The sequence below is a fragment of the Notechis scutatus genome, chromosome 1, assembly GCF_049901735.1.
Source record: "Notechis scutatus isolate UNSWTSFEM ecotype Mainland chromosome 1, rNotScu1.2, whole genome shotgun sequence".
Taxonomy (NCBI): Eukaryota; Metazoa; Chordata; class Lepidosauria; order Squamata; family Elapidae; genus Notechis; species Notechis scutatus.
The window spans coordinates 273,344,358-273,360,708 of record NC_142009.1 but is presented as its reverse complement, the minus strand read 5'-3'; the positions used below and the strand labels follow the sequence as shown (position 1 = coordinate 273,360,708).

The 16,351-nt window shown below is 44.1% G+C and overlaps 1 protein-coding gene across 2 annotated transcripts in view; it reads right to left on the bottom strand.

Moving 5' to 3' along the window:
- The window catches only part of TTC9 (tetratricopeptide repeat domain 9), a 35,551-nt gene extending 19,894 nt beyond the window's left edge, over nt 1-15,657 (bottom strand). Inside the window, exon 1 of one of the 2 annotated variants that reach the window (XR_015746711.1) lies at nt 14,717-15,651. Coding sequence is in view for 1 of the 2 variants with exons in the window: in XM_087951533.1 (XP_087807659.1) it covers nt 14,717-15,143 (427 nt within the window). In the remaining variant the exon portion in view is untranslated. Of the gene's footprint in view, nt 1-14,716 lie in introns of both variants that reach the window. The other variant, XM_087951533.1, reaches the window with a different exon arrangement.
- Between the last annotated feature and the right edge of the window lie 694 nt (nt 15,658-16,351).

The following is a 16,351-nucleotide window of genomic DNA, read 5'->3' as shown; positions in this document are numbered from 1 at the left end:
TCTAGCCTGGTGCCTTAACCACAAGACCAAACTGGCACACATATGCATATGCATGTGCATACACAGACACACACACGCACACACACACACACACACTGATATAACTGTGTTCTTAGGTCCACCAGCAAGAAGGTTTGAAAGTTGACTAAGGAGTAGAAATCACTGGCATAGCATGTCTGGGATTCCAAACTCAGAAAGATTTCACAATTCTTTTGGGGGATTTTGGAGAGGTTCTAAAGGCCGTTCTGTTCCAGTTGGTTTTTGAAAGATTGACACGACTCTCGCCATTTTCTCTGCTGCAGTATTACATTTGATGTTAAATGTATTTGTTTTATCTGTTTTAGATGTTGCGGTTTAATATTTTTTTTTAAATGTGCAATCTAGCATGACTGTATTGTTTGCTGCGAGAAGATGATTTATCCTGAAATGTAGCATAATATTTAATTTCTCATTTCTTTCCTTAAATGAGAAGGGCAGGTGCCAATTCAGGAATATGAATGGTATTTTCAAACTAGCTGGTGATGACTTCCGATTCCTGGATCTAACTGGAGACTCTGTTTATGGCTTTGGGGTTGATGATGCTTCTTCCATGTTTCCCTTATGTAGACAGCAGAACCAAATGTGTGAGTTTTGGGATTTTTGGACCACACCAATCACTCATATATCCTGGTTAACGAACGCATCACCTGACAAATATCAGGATTCGTTGAAAAATACGAACTGACAGATCTTAAGCTGGAAAGGTAAATTTGAGAAGGCTAGTTCTCATGACATGGGTGAGAAGGTTGAATGCATAGATTCAATCATGGGAAGTGATATTAGGTTGCTGTCTTCAATCCTGCTGTCCCAAATTCCACTTATCTAATTCTATAAGAAAACCTACATGCGTGCACCTACAACTAATGTAATATGTTTACATGCTGTTGAAGAGGGATGTAAATCTACAGGCTGTTCCTCAAAGTAACCTTGAAAGTAATCCTAAAACCTGATCCAAAATTTGGTGCTGAAAGGAACCTGAAAGGAAAAGAGGCTAAATATATGAGGAATATTGTATTTAATTGTATTTAATTTGAATAACATTAATTCAACTCAACTTAAATTAAAATTTAGATTTTGGCCAATTCAGTGGTGCAGTTCAGCGTTCAGCCTGAAGATTGCTTACTCCTGTTTTAAATTTTCCATCAGATGGGAAGCATCAACAGTAAAGCTATTTAAGCAGATTTTAATAGGAATGAATCAGATTTTAAATGAATTGACATAGCAAGCTGGATCCAGATTTGGGTACATGCTACACTTATAGAAATGTCTTCTCTTCTCCCCAGAGGGGCAACTCCTACAGGATCCTGAAAAAAGCCCTACAAAATAGTAGGTGCCTCTGCCCAGGTACTTAAAAGCTATCAAGTATCTGCTTTTTATCTTTAGTGTGTTTAGTAGAATCCTGCCCTGCCTGTATAGAATTTCTAGAAATAGCTTTAGGGAGCTAGAAGAAGGCACACCTCCTTCCACAATCCAGTTGCATGAAACTAAATGTAAATTCAGGTTTACAATCCTCAGATCAGGATGCTGCTTTCAGCCATGTAGGGTGCAAAGGCTTTCTTGACTTTAAGCACAACTACTGCAATACAGGGATGTGGTGGCTCGGTAGCTAAGACGCTGAGCTTGTCGATCAGAAAGGTTGGCAGTTCGGCGGTTCGAATCCCTGGCACCTCGTAATGAAGTGAGCTCCCCTTACTTGTCCCAGCTTCTGTCAACCTAGGAGTTCGAAAGCATGTAAAAAATGCAAGTAGAAAAATAGGGACCACTTTGGTGGGAAGGTAGCAGCATTATGTGCACCTTTGGAATTTAGTCAAGCCGGCCACATGACCACGGAAATGTACAGTGTTTGCTCTTCGGCTTTGTAATGGAGATGAGCACTACCCCCTAGAGCCGGAAATGATTAGCACGTATGTGCGAGGGGAACCTTTTCCTTTACCTTATTGCAATATGAACTTAGAGTACAGAATGGGAAGAGGCTTAAAATGACTTGTAGATGTTTGGCAAGAACAGGCTGATGTCCTCTTTGTTTACTATACTCTAGGGATCTACACAGATTGTGTCTTGGGAGTAGCACTGCAAGTGACTCTGCTGAGTGTTGTGTTCCAATCATTCCAATGGATAAACAAACAGCTTTTCACCAAGACACCACAAAGCACAAGCATTTTTTTCCTCTGATGGAAATTTCATTTTTTGCTCTTTAATCAAAATAGCTATCTTGCCAGTAACAACAGGACACCCAGCTGCAAACATCAAGAGTGACAAACTGCAGCAAGTGGTCAGAGCTGCTTGGGAAGATGCTGCTGGTTTGGTGTGAAATGGTCTGCTTACATTTTGGAAGGTCTTACCACTTATGTTATTCTGACAGGAATGGTAACGTTGGACTCTATCTGTTATCTCAGCTTTAGTGTTACTAATCCTTGAAAGGTCTAAAGAGGTTGCAGCACCTGCCTAACCTTGGCTAATATTTATGAGACCACCAAGAAACACGCGACTATAGTCTAGACTGGGAAGGCAGTGATGGCAAACCCCTTTCATACTTTTGCCAAGAAAATGACTTGGACGTGTCCGTAAAACCTCTGAGCTGAGGCCAAGTAGCAGAAGACCACCTTTGATTCTAGAAACAGAATGGTTTTCTCCCATTAAATTGACTGAAAACTCCTGTTGTGGCCCGTCAGCTACCAGCAGAGCTAGCAAAAGAGTCAGACGAGGAGAAGATTGAGGGAGAACCTGGGCCAGCATTGGAGCCTTTGGAAGGCTCTGATCAGGAAACAGCATCAGAGACACAGGCAGACCCGGGGCCTTCTCTCCTCCACCAGGTGGGGGCGCTAGCTGTTTTTGGGGTCTGAGCTGATGGGGGGCTCCATCCCAGATGCGTGTATGCCCAGAGAGGAAAGGAGAGGAGAGCAAAGGAAAACAATAAGCCAGCTCTCAAACAAAAGCAGATGTGGATGTTAGCCAGCCCCTCCCTGGCTGGGAAATAAATAGGGGTTTGGGAGTGGCTGCAGACAACTGTTCGCTTTTAGGATACAGCAAGCAATTTGGATTTCTTGGCCTGGTTTGTTGGGACTAATTATGTTTAATTTTTGTTTTTATCCACATGAATAAAATAATTCCTACTCTGTTTGAAAAGGGGCTTGTTTTTACATGCGAGTAAGCAACTTATCATTACTTGCTAAGGCTGGATCAGAACAATTCCATAATGCCATATTTGATAGGAGTGACTTAGACAGAACCATTGCTTTAAATTCCAAAATTTCTTAGCTACTTAGAGTTTACTCTAATTTTACCCAGGGACATGCAGTTGACTTGGACAGTTAAAGATTGCAAAATATTTAATGGGAGAGACATATTTAGCTACAATTGTACAGAAAGACAGATATGTAGATTTTACAATCTGCTAGGAATGCTATCCTCTCTGCATGAAAATCCCACTTCACATCTAGGCAGTGTGATAATTATGAACCAAGCCACCCCATGATGATGCTAGATAATGGAAGAATAGTTATTTATAGACTTCTAATTCTTATAGATTCTAGTTATTGCAGTAAAAGAACATTTATGTGGATTGCCTCTGATTCCTGTCCACAAATGGGGTCCTGCTCCAGGTTTTAGTAAGACTTAAGGAAAAAGCTGGAGGCCTCCTCTTGGTGCTATAAAGCTAAGCCTTTTATCTTTAAAAGAAGAAAATCTTGTGGCAGCTTAAATACATTTATTACTGCCTTCCTGACAAGGTATAACTGATATTCTTGCATGAATTATTTGGTGAATGTAGGTATGCTGCACAAAAGACTTACACATGGGAAACTGAGCCCCACTTACTCAACCCAATTCTTTGCGTTCACACAACACAGTGAACCATACACTAACCACATGGGCTTATTATGGCTTTTGTGGGGAAAATGTAATAACATCAGTTTTCTTAAGAGAGCTAATAGAGATGGGGGATGGGGAGAAACAAAACAAAGATCTTATGTTCAGAGAAATGCAAAAATCCAAATGGGGAAGTACTTATTACCATGTAGATTGTAGATCAAATTTAGAGCATGCCGGCTGAGGAATTTTGAGGCTTGAAATCCACAAATCTTAAGGTTGTCAAGATTGGACACCCTTGATTTAGATGAGTTTCTGCCTCATTTTGCTCCAGATGTGTAGTATTTGGGGATGGATTAAATTGGTCATTTCACTCCGAGGGTGGTCATAAAACTTAATGAATTAATTACAATTGATCCAGTTTAATTTTTTTTTCAGATTAATTTTGCATGCTGCAAAGATATGAATCAGCCTCCAGCCTCCTCTTTCTCAGAAGGCCTCTATGTCCAAATGGGCCTTAAAATTAATGGCTACAACTCAGTGCTTTATTTACCACAGGGCCCATCTGCGCAGAAGTAGGGTAGGAAGTAGTGTTCTCCGGGAGGTGGGCTAAAACAGTGCAGGTAGCACTTAGAGTGTGAATTCACGCTCTATTCCCCATGGCAACCATTTTGGGACTGGCAGGCCTCCCTGTAACAGCCCCTCCCACAATAGCTCAGAATTCTACAGGAGCTCACCAGGTCAGAAAGCTTGGAGTCTCAGGGATAATGGGTGCCTCAAATATGATGAATAACCGCTTCGGCATGAGCTGAAACTGAAAGACCGTCTCTAGGGTTTTCCAGATCAACATGCATCCTTATTTCATAGCACGGGCAAGCAAATCAAGGCAAGCTGTGGCTCCCTTCCCTCCACCATTGTGGCCCACAGCTTTGATTTTCACAAGCAGGAAATGGACAGGTACAAACAGGCAGACAGCTCCTGAATTCAAGGAGATGATCCTGAGGCTATCCAAAGCCCTCACAATGCATGTGTGGATGTAAGACTGTGCTAGCCCATACAATTCCAACTCTTATTTTGTGGATTTTTTTTTAAGATACAAAGGGGATTCAGAGAATATATATCACCCTACCCTATAGTGCACCAAGACAAATTCCTTGTGCGTCCAATCACACTTGGCCAATTCTATTCTATATAAAGAATTCTATTCTATTCTATTCTCCAACTTTGAAATATTTTTTTTTTGTCACAGCAGGTGACCTTGACTGCTCTTGAAAGAGCTGAGCAATACTGGAGTATTTAGGTGGGTGGCCACCCAAAAAAGAAAAAATACCAGGGACTTGAAGAAAACATCCCAGAGTGTGGTAATGCAGGGGTCCCCAACCACCGGTCCGCGGACCGGTACCGGTCCGTGGAACAAGTCCTACCGGGCCGCTGGCTTGCTGGGCACCGCCATCTTTTTTTGATGAAAAAGTGCTTCCGGTGAGCTTTTCCAGGTAGAAAGCTCACTGGAAGCACTTTTTCCTCAAAAAAAGATGGCGGCGCGCGCTTCGTGAGCTTTTCCGGGTAGAAAGCCATTTCTACCGGAAAAGCTCACCGAGCGCTGCCGCCATCTTTTGAGGAAAAGTGCTTCCGTGAGGTCACCGGAAGCACTTTTTCCTCAAAAAGATGGCGGCGCCCAGCTAATGCTGGTACCGGGCTGCGCCATAAAAAAGGTTGGGGATACCGGGCCGCGGCGTAAAAAAGGTTGGGGATCTCTGTGGTAATGACATCCTGTTCTTTACTGTTATTAACTCAACCACGTGGATGCACTCAGGTACCACCAAGAACTGCGCTCAGCTGAAGTGACATTCAACTCACTGAAAAAGACTTTTAAGGGCCAGGAGAAAGGAAGTTAAAAGAGAGCTGTTTGCTTTAAAGTTCAAGGCAATTTAAGAAGCATATGATTCAAAAATAAATATGACAAAGAAAAATGTCAAACTGTGAAAGCAATCCATTATTAAGTCCTATGGAAATGCATCAATTATGAGTAAGAGCATCCAGTTCTAGCCTACTGATCTAGGAATGATCAAGTTCAGCTTCATTATAACACCAGGATTTGCCAAGGCTCCTACACCTCCACCCACCCCCATTTCACAAATTCATTCAGAGGGAGGCTTAAGGAAATCAAGTTCATTGCTAATTCAAGGTTATATTCAGTCAAGACATCACAGCTAAATAGCTGCTTCAAACTCATTTGGTCATAAATAATGGAATTTTATTTTGTAGGAGTGATCGTTCTTTTAATATCTAGCCATTTCAGAAAGCAGCTGCTGTGATATTTGATCTACAGATCAAAAGAGCTCTGCAGAGAATTTGATTTTCTTATAAATCATAATACATGATAGCTAATCTAGATTTGACAAAGCCCATAAGAGACCACTCTATGGATCCAACCAAAGATTCCCAGTGATACTGACAATTTTATCTAAATAAATAGATAAAAGGATGGGGATGAGTTAGATCGTTTTCAAGTCATAATTTATTACCCTCAAGTCACTTAATAATCAGGTTAAGTCAAAGCCAACCTCCCAAAGTGAATGGAATGATTCAATGTTCAGAATTTATCCAAAGCCAAAAAGCATCTTGTCATACTAAACATGCTATCCAGGGTTTCTAAACTGACCATAATCATTCCAAATGCTAAGCCAACAATCTCTGCCAATTCATTTTCAATTGCAGAATTTTGGGAATCAAACTATATACAGGTAGATCTTATTTGATGACAATTTGAAGTAATAACAGCACTGAAAAAGCAGCTGTATCATTAGTGCTTGCATTTAAGGCCATCCCAGCATCCCCATAGCCAGTGCCGTGGTTTTCACTACATAATGAACCACTAATTATGAATCCCATTTGGGCTCAACTTATCAATTTGAATGACCCTGTGCTGTAGCTTTGGCAATACAAAGGTTACAGACTTGTAATGCTTATATTTTATATGGTATGGGGGAGGAGGCACAAGGCAAATGAATTATGCACTGTTGACTGAAAGAAGTTAATTTAGTCTACTGTATTATCTGCAAGATGTACCTAAGTTTCATTGGTTAGTGGATGGGCTAAGAGGGTAAGGGTAATTATGCTGTTCTGTACCTATCTAAATCCCATTCACAGCACAAGCAAATTTTACATACATGCACATATATAGCTAGAGTGTATGTGCATGTTGTGCATATGCATGCATACACAGAAGATAAATGATGCACTACCAGTTTACTCTTACAAGGAAATATTGCCTTCGTCCTCATCAGCAGTTCTCCACAGTGAAATTCTTTTGATTGCTATAAAATCTCTACATAGGTTTGTACAGAGGTATCTGGGATGGTATGCGAATGAAGATAGTGACCCATCACTGGGAGTCAGGCAGCATATACACGTAATAACATTATTTTCACTGTTATTGAAGTCACACTTACTTCCATATGTGTGGTGCATGAGACACATGAGAGAAAAGGGTTGGGGGTCTTGAATGTGTGATCCATCTTGACTTCTTAAATCTCCCTTTAGATGTTCCTGGATCTGGGCACGTGTTATATTATAGTAAGGCCTAGGATAGATAATACCCTAAGGGACATAACTGCATCCACTCACCCAGAACACAAAATGTTGTGTAGTGAGATCTGAATAAATATATACAATGTATAGCAACTAAATCTATAATAATGAAGTCTTACAAGAATCAGAAATAGTTTGTACTCTGAAGCAGAGTTTGAATATCTGGCTAGTTTCTTTCAGCAAACCAGTTCTTTATGTAAACCTTTCAACTCTATTTATCTTCCAGTCCTGATTGATTGGTACCACCAATCTGATGATCATGCAGATATTTTCATTTAGCAATATCTATTCTTCAAAACTAGGGAGCATTTCAGCATCCACTGAATTATTAATAGTAAAGACCTGGCATCTATACAACACCATGTAAGCCTTGAAGTGCAACGTGAGATGGAAACAAACCAATGAATGTCAAACTTCGCCACCCTTTCTTCTGCCAAATGATACAGAATTACACTTGGATGAGCAAATCAATGTTAGAACATGTGCACAAGTACAAGTAAAAGCAGATTTAATGTCACCTGATCATCTTTCTCCAAATCACAGCTAAGAATGTAGGTTGGAGAAAAAAAAATACTGCATCTGTTAAAATGTGTCTTTAAAAAAGGCTAAATGTTGCACAGGCTGCCTTTATGAGCATCTCAAAGCTGCATTATCATAGCTTCAACGGAAATTCACCGTTCATTGATTGCAACTTGGAGGCACGACTTGGATGCCTGAAACAATTGTTGCTGATCAAAATACTGTCATTTGACAAGCGTCAGAACATTTGTCATCTGAGCAGCTTCAAAAACAATTCCTCTGTATAAACCTTGTTCGTGTTGTTTTCAACAATAAAACATGGAGCAATGATCTCTCTATTGGTGCCCAAATATCTGAAGTGCGTACAGCCTTTAATGAAGGCTTTCCAACTTGAAGGTATTGACCAGGGCTAATCTATAACTCCTATGATTCCTAGTCAGCATGACTGGATGGTTGGGGATGATGGAAGTTGTCATCCCATGTCCTCCCAAGTTGGAAAAAAACCTGCCTTAAATGTATGGAAAAACATACATTTTGACTTACAAGCAGAAGAGCATCCCTCGTGATCTCCCATGCCTCCATTCTATAATTCTCACTTGCAGTTCTACTTTTAGTGAGAGTGGAGGACTCTATGAGAAATGGGTTTTTTCCTCTTGAGTCAGAAAAGGATGAGGCTTGGCTTCTTCCCATCCGTATCAAGATGGTCGACTCAGAAAAAGGATGAATGGGCCCAATAGTGTAAAAAGAGATGCTGCAGAAGCTGAGAGACAGTGCAGCACCTCGCCAGCACAACTGGCTGAGTTTGTGCTCCTGGCTAGGCTTCCAAGCTATGAATCTGTCACTGGGATCTCGAGGTCCAAACTCTGCTATTAGATTAACCTCTCCTGGCAGACTCTAGTGGTCTTTATACTGCTTAGAGGCAGGTTCTTTGTTGATCTTGGCTGTCACCATAATTTATGATTAATACTTATGTACATATTGGAAATAAGGAACCCCCTCTCCTCATCCTCCATGACATCTGTCATCTTTTGAGAGGGGGGGACTTCTTAGTTTATATATATATAAACTAAGGTGTTGGACCAGGGAGTATACAAAATCCCTTGCACTGCCTGCCCCACCACATACATTGGACAAACTAACAGAAGAATAAGTGCACGCATCGAAGAACATAAGAACTCAATAAAAAAAGAAGAACCGACCTCCTCCCTAGTCCAACACCTCAAAGCCACAGGACATGAGATTGACTTTAGAAATACTAGAACTATCGCCAAAACCGAACACTTCAACAACAGAATAATCAGAGAAGCCATAGAGATAGAAAAAAGCCCACATAGCATGAATAAAAGAGATGACACAGCCAAACCCCCAACCAATGAGAACACACCCCCACCCAATCAGAACACAGCCAAGCCCCCACCCAATCAAGTCACACCCCCACTAGCAGTTAAAAGGAAGAAGCAGCTGCAAGCTCACATCACTCTGAGAAGCACAGAGCTGAAGACACAAGCCTGAAGATGATGAATGAGACTTCATCGAAACGTTGCCTAGATACTTCCAATCTTATGCGGGAGAAAACCCGAATAACCAAAGATCGATCGATCGATCTATCTATCTATCTATCTATCTATCTATCTATCTATATATATATATATATATATATATATATATATATATATATATAATATGTATATATATATATATATATATATATATATATATATATATATATATATATATATATATATATATATATATATACACACACACACACACACACATACATACACACACACACACACACACACACACACACACACACACAATATGACACTAGGCAGGCTTGGAGCCCATGGATGATGGGAACAAAGCCAAAAAGAGTACAATCCAAATGTATTTCTCACACCCAGACACCCAGAGAGAAACATACAAATACATCACCTCAGAATTAGGTTAAGCAGTGTAAGTGGAGGAGCACTGGAGGGTTATTGAAAAAGAAATATACCTCTCTCCCCCTTTGGTGCATTGCAAATATATTGGATCTGGTGCATTGCAAATATATTGAATTCATTACTCTAGGCCTTGGGAGGCCAATAAGATTGGAGGAAAACAGAATGAGTAGATAGTAACATTCATGAATTCCTTATATTTCAGTGCTCTGCTATTATACAATTCTTTTATCTTGATACTTGGGAAATATGGAACACATGGAACAGAAATTTGAGTGGCTATAATGAAAGTTACATCCAGAGTGACTGTGTTCATACCACATGGTAAGACAGTGTCTACTTAGCCATCATTTGCTGAATAAACCCACAATAAACTGAGAACTATAAACAATGGTTTAATAGAACAATGCCAGGTTCATACAACACACTACTAAGCTGAAAAACAAGCTAGCACCTATCCAAACAAAAGAAGAGACAATAAAATTCCATTTAATCCCAATAAAATATATTCTGAACAATGCTTTTGTCTTAAGTCTGTTGCTCAGTTTATGCACGTTCACACCTCTTCCCTTCCCAATAAATGGTGGGTCATGCTGGCCAGGGAATTCTGGGAGCTGAAGTCCACACATCTTAAAAGTTGACAAAGTTGAAAAACATTTTTTCAGAGGGCTTGGATTGTTAAAAAAAATATTAAAATGTTTCCCTTATGTATCTCAGTAAACTTTACAGAAATTCTGCAAAGTATGCTAATATTGTGTTGACTGAGAGACTGATAGGCTGTGTTCATACAACAGGCTGTTATAGATTCCTTACCCATGATACACGAATAAATCAAAGTTGTTGGGGTCACATCAAATATTTAGAATGGGTGAAATTTGAACCTTCCCAGTTTACAGCTCAGATACTTAAATACTAGCATTCTAGTTGTTACCGGCCATAGATAATAGACAAAAGCAAATAGGCTGTCTTTTTTCTGGATTCTTTAAAAGGTATTCCAATTGCTCATTAAAATCAAATTAAGAATATTTCATGCCCACCCAGACCTATGCTGTTAAGTCGCTTTTCAGCATCAGTACTTCTGAAAGAGGTAACTCCAGCCATTATAGCATTAATGCGAAACTATTGAACTGATGATAAACAACTGGAAGAAACAGGCAGAGGAGGGAAAAAGTGCTGTATAATTGATAGCTGCAAAAGCAGAGAAGTCTTGGAAAACAATCTATGGGCTGCAATCTCTGGGGAACCAATCGATCATTTCAAAGTTATTATCATCAAATTATCAGGCCATAGAATTGCTGGCTCCTAATTACATTGCTCTTGAAAAATCACAACAAATCCAGCTACTCTACTGTAGTTGCTGTGTTTCAAGGTGGATATAATGAATGCTGCTCTTTCTCTTCCTTTCTCCCCACAAAGTTTCTGGAACATTTTTCTCTCCCCACTCCCACCACCAAGGATAGATTGTCTTCAGATACATCCTCTTTTTTATGAAACATTTGACTTTTAGTGAGTCTATCATCTGCACCTCTATAACTGTCTGGTTTGGTTCTGCAACCCAACAGGGCAGACACAGACTTCAGAGAGTAATTAGGACTGCAGAAAAAACAATTACTACCCACCTGCCTTCAATCGAGGACCTGTAAACTTCACAAGTCAAAAAGGGGGCTGTGAAAATATTTAGAGACCCCTCACGTCCCGGACATAAACTATTTCAACTCCTTCCCTCAAAACGATGCTATAGAGCACTGCACACCAGAATAACTAGACACAAGAACAGTTTTTCCCCGAAAGCCATCACTCTGATAAACAAATAATTCTCTTAACACTGTTCAACTATTACAAAGTCTGCACTACTATTACTGTTAATCTTCTCATCACTCCTTATCACCCATCCCCTCCCACTTGTGACTGTATGACTGTAACTTGACTGTTTCCTAGTATGATTTGATTGCTTATTGTACCCTATGACTATCATTAAGTGTCGTACCTTATGATTCTTGACTCTTGACGAATGTATCTTCTTTTATGTATACTGAGAGTATTTACACCAAGACAAATTCCTTGTGTGTCCAATCACACTTGGCCAATAAAGTATTCTATTCTATTTAGTCCCCTTGGTCTTCTACTTTTCCCCTAAAGGGAAATAAACAGCCAACTCTGAACAACTGCAACACACACACACACACACTCCCTTCTCACTCCTGTGGGTGGTATGTGTCTTCTTCAGCCTTGGGTCCTCTATCAAAGGCCTGAGTGTTTTGAAGGTTCTGTGCAGTATCTGTTGCAGTAACTGTTCCTAGCACTTCCTTCTTCTGAATCAAGAGCTCTGATGTTGTTCCTGTGAGCCTTTGTTGGAGCCATTCTCCCAGTTTTGGAGTCACCGCCCCAAGTGCTTTTATCATCAGTGGGACCATTTTGGCTGTGGCTTTCCACACCTCCTCTAGTTCCTTCTTCGAGCCTGGCACTTTTCAGACTTCCCGGACTACTTCTTCCTGGTGTGGTTGTTATTTGGCACAATTACATCTATCACTACTGCTCTCTTCTGGTCTTTGTCTGTTAATTTGTCTACTACTACTAGTGTCTGGTTGATTGTCTACTTTCCTGCCTGTCTGTCTGGATCTGAAACTCCCACAGATTCTTAACCCTTTTATTCTCCACGACCTTCTGTGGAAACTCCTTGATGGCTGGCTGGGGAATTCTGGGAGTTAAAGGCCTCACATCCTTCAGTTGCCAAGGTTGAGAGACACTTATCTACCCCTTGGGTTCTATCTAATGTGGTAAATCCCTGCTTCTAGGGTATGGATCTGGTGCTTAATGCCTGTTCTTGTGCTGCCATGGTCATTGCTGCTATTTACACACACACACACACACACACAGAGAGAGAGAGAGAGAGAGAGAGAGAGAGAGAGAGAGCATTCAGTTGCTCTGGTGTATGTGTGTGTGTATTAATTTTACCATTACCCGCAGAATACATGGACACATATTTCCCCTAGGGACAAATTCTAGAAGGGCAACCGTGTTACCCTGCTATTGCAACTAGGAAAACAACAGACTCTTGCAACACGTTAAAGACAAAGCAACTAACTGATTGCAGTTCTGCTGCTTCTGGACATCACAAGCGCAATCAGCATTTCCTGCGGATTCTTTAGAAGACGGGGAGATTAGTAGCACTAGCTATGGAGAGTAATACTTCACAAATCGGGTGAACTGGTGCTACTTCATTACAGCTTACGCCGGAAGAAATCTGCCGCAAGAATGACTCCCCCCTACACCCCCCTTTATCCTTTTCCCTTTAGGTAAACTGGATTTGCAAGCGCCTTGGGGACAAGGAAACCAACCATTTAAAGTTTCATGCATAGCCACGGCTATTTATTATGCCCTAGTTATTTAGCGATGTAGAAAGGTGCACTGCAGCAGATGTGCTTCTCAGCTGTTAGCGCGCGCGCACACACACACACACACCAGAGCAACGACAGAGGCAACCTACAAAGTATGCCTCCGAGAACGCCAATTCATCCTCAATAAATACGGCCTTTATTCGCTTCTCCGGCTAGATAGACGGAATCTTTCGAAACACATCTGGGATGTTTTCCGTCTCCACGGCAGCGGGCAGCAAATCCCAGCGTCCGATTTCGGGAGGGGAAAAACAACAACAACACAGGTTTCCAAGCCCATTGCAGAAAGGCGGAGTTTGGGGGAGGCGGGAGGAATGGGGGGAATGACACCTGTCGTTGTCATCGTCCCTATTTCCTGACTCGATCTCGCTATCAAACTTACATACAACTGCGGCTAGAAGAACTATCTCCGATCCCCCCACCCAAGCCCTTGCCTTTGCCTTCAGCTTCCCAGACGAACTTCAGTCGCAAAGCGCGATCGGAGCGCTCCAAGCCAGAAAGACAGAGAGGGAGGGAGGGAAAGAGAGGGAGAGAGCCAGCGCGCGAGAGAGAGAGCCAGCAAAAGAGGGAGGGAGGAAAGAGAGAGGGAGAAAGGGAAAGAAGGAGAAGAAGGGAGGAAGAGAGAGAGAGAGAGCGAGCGAGAGAGGGAGGGAGGAAAGAGAGAAAGAGAGAGGGAGGGAGAGAGAGAGGAGGGAGGGAGAGAGAGCCAGCGAGAGAGAGAGCCAGCGAAAGAGGGAGAGAGGAAAGAGAGAGAGAGGGAAGGAGGGAGAGAGGGAGGGAGGGAGAGAGAGAGAGAGAGCCAGCGAGAGAGAGGGAGGGAGGGAGAGGGAAGAAGAGATGGAGGGAGGGAGAAAGCCAGGGAGAGAGAGAGAGAGCCAGCGAAAGAGGGAGTGAGGAAAGAGAGAGAGAGAGAGAGAGAGGGAAGAAGGGAGAGAGAGAGGGAGGGAGAGAGAGAGGGAGAGAGAGCCAGCGAGAGAGAGAGAGAGGGAGGGAGGGAGAAAGGGAGAGAGAGAAAGCCAGGAGAGAGAGAGAGAGAGAGAGAGGGGGAGAGAGAGGGAAGGAGGGAGAGAGAGAGCCAGCGAGAGAGAGAGGAGGGAGGGAGGGAGAGAGAGAGAAAGCCAGCGAGAGAGAGGGAGGGAGGGAGGAAAGGAGGGAGAGGGAGGGAGGGAGAGGAGGGAGGGAGGGGAGAGAGAGAGAAAGCCAGCGAGAGAGAGAGGGAGGGAGGGAGGGAGAGAGAGAGAAAGCCAGCGAGAGAGAGGGAGGGAGGGAGGAAAGGAGGGAGAGGGAGCGAGCGAGAGCGAGCAGCGAAACGCCTGCCTTCCGCACCCGCCACCTTCCCTTCCCAGCCCCTCCGCTCACCATTCCCCCACTTCCCACCCACCCACCCCGGGGCCAAAACCCCGAAAGTGTCCGCCCGACCTGCCAGGCTGTTGTAACAGTCGATTTCGATGCTGTCCAGCAACTGCCTCTGCTCGTCCGAGAGTTTGCCCAGGCCGGTAGCCCCCGCGGTCGAGGCGGTCGAAGCGGCCTCCTCGGAGTCTTCCTGGGCCAGCAACAGCCCCTTCAGCTCGAGCAGCGCCCGGTGATACTTGCCGATGGCTTCCCGGCACTTCTTCTCCTTGTAGCACTGAGCGCCTTGGTTTTTGAAGTCCAGCGCTCTTCGGATCAGCTGCTCGGGCTCGGCAGCCGGAGAAGCGGCGGTAGTCACGGAGAGCTGGCCGCAGCCGCTGCTCCGAAGCTGGGCGCCCGCCGCTGCCCCGCCGCTGCCCTGGGCGCAGTGCCCGTCCCCTGCTGCCCGGCTGCCCGGGTTCGGCTTCCCCGCAGTCGCGGGGCTCTTCCGCTCCATGCCAGCCGCTGCTTGGCTCCTCCTCGCTCTCAGGGCGGCGGCGGCAGCAGCAGCAGCAGCAGCAGCAGCTCCGACTCTGGTGCCAGAGAGCTAGAAGCCGCCGCTGCCTCTGCCGCCGCCACCTCTTCTCTCTCCTTCTCCCCGCCGGAGGAATCAAGCTCCCGGCTGGCTGGGGCTGCTGCCACCCTTTGGCTCGGCGCGGCTCCTTGCTCCCATCCTCCAGTCGCCCCCTGGCAAGAGCGGGGCACCGCCGCCTCCTCCTCCTCCTTTCCTCCTCTCCGACCTGCCTCCCGGCGCGCGGGGCGCGCGGGGCTGCTGGTTCCCGCGCCGCGGCGTTGTTTCTGAGGGGATTTCGCCGAGGGGCGATTGGTGCCAACCCAGAAGATTCTGCCCGCACGCAGGGAGGGAGGGGAGGAGGGAGGGGAGGAGGGGCGGGCAAGGAGCCCAACCGCTTGCCCAGCCCGCTCTCCGTCCGTCCAGCTCTAAAGGCACCGGGCGACGTATGGGAAGAGGTGGGGGGGGGAGCGCAGGGGGTGAAGAGGAGAGCAGGTGACGTAGGCAGAGAGGGGGGAAAGCAGAGCGCCACGCCTCGAATTTGGGGTTGGCGTTGGGTGGGGAGTAGGGGGGAAGCCACCATCTCTTTGCCTCTGACAGATCAAGGTATGTAGGTTTTTAAAGGGACAGGCATCCTGGATCGGAACGCTTGGGCGGGGAAAGGACGGGCGACCGGCCCCCTAAGCGCCTGTATATAAACACAGGTAGTCTTCTACTTAACAACAAGCTCATTTTAGTTTATTTTTATTGGCATTGCACCTCGTACAACGAAATCAAACGCCATCTTCAGTGCACACCATGACCATGAAAATAAACACAAACACACATCCTTCACCCTCCACACATGGAACTGGAAAATCCCCCTCTTCAAAGTTACAGCTAGCTCTTGGGGGGGGGACGACATATGACCGTTTTGCACACTTACAAAACACTTGCAGCGTCCCCAATGGTCATGTGATAAAAATTCAGACGCTTAGCAACTGCCTTCATAAGTCTGACCAGGGATTGTCCTGGGATCAGCTTTTGCAACCTTTTGACAAGCAAAGCCAATGGGGAAGAAGCCAGATTCACTGAGTTACTAGTTGCTAGCTTAACAGTGGTAAGGATTCCCTTAACAACAGCGGCAAGAAAAGTCGTAAAATGGGGTGAAGCTC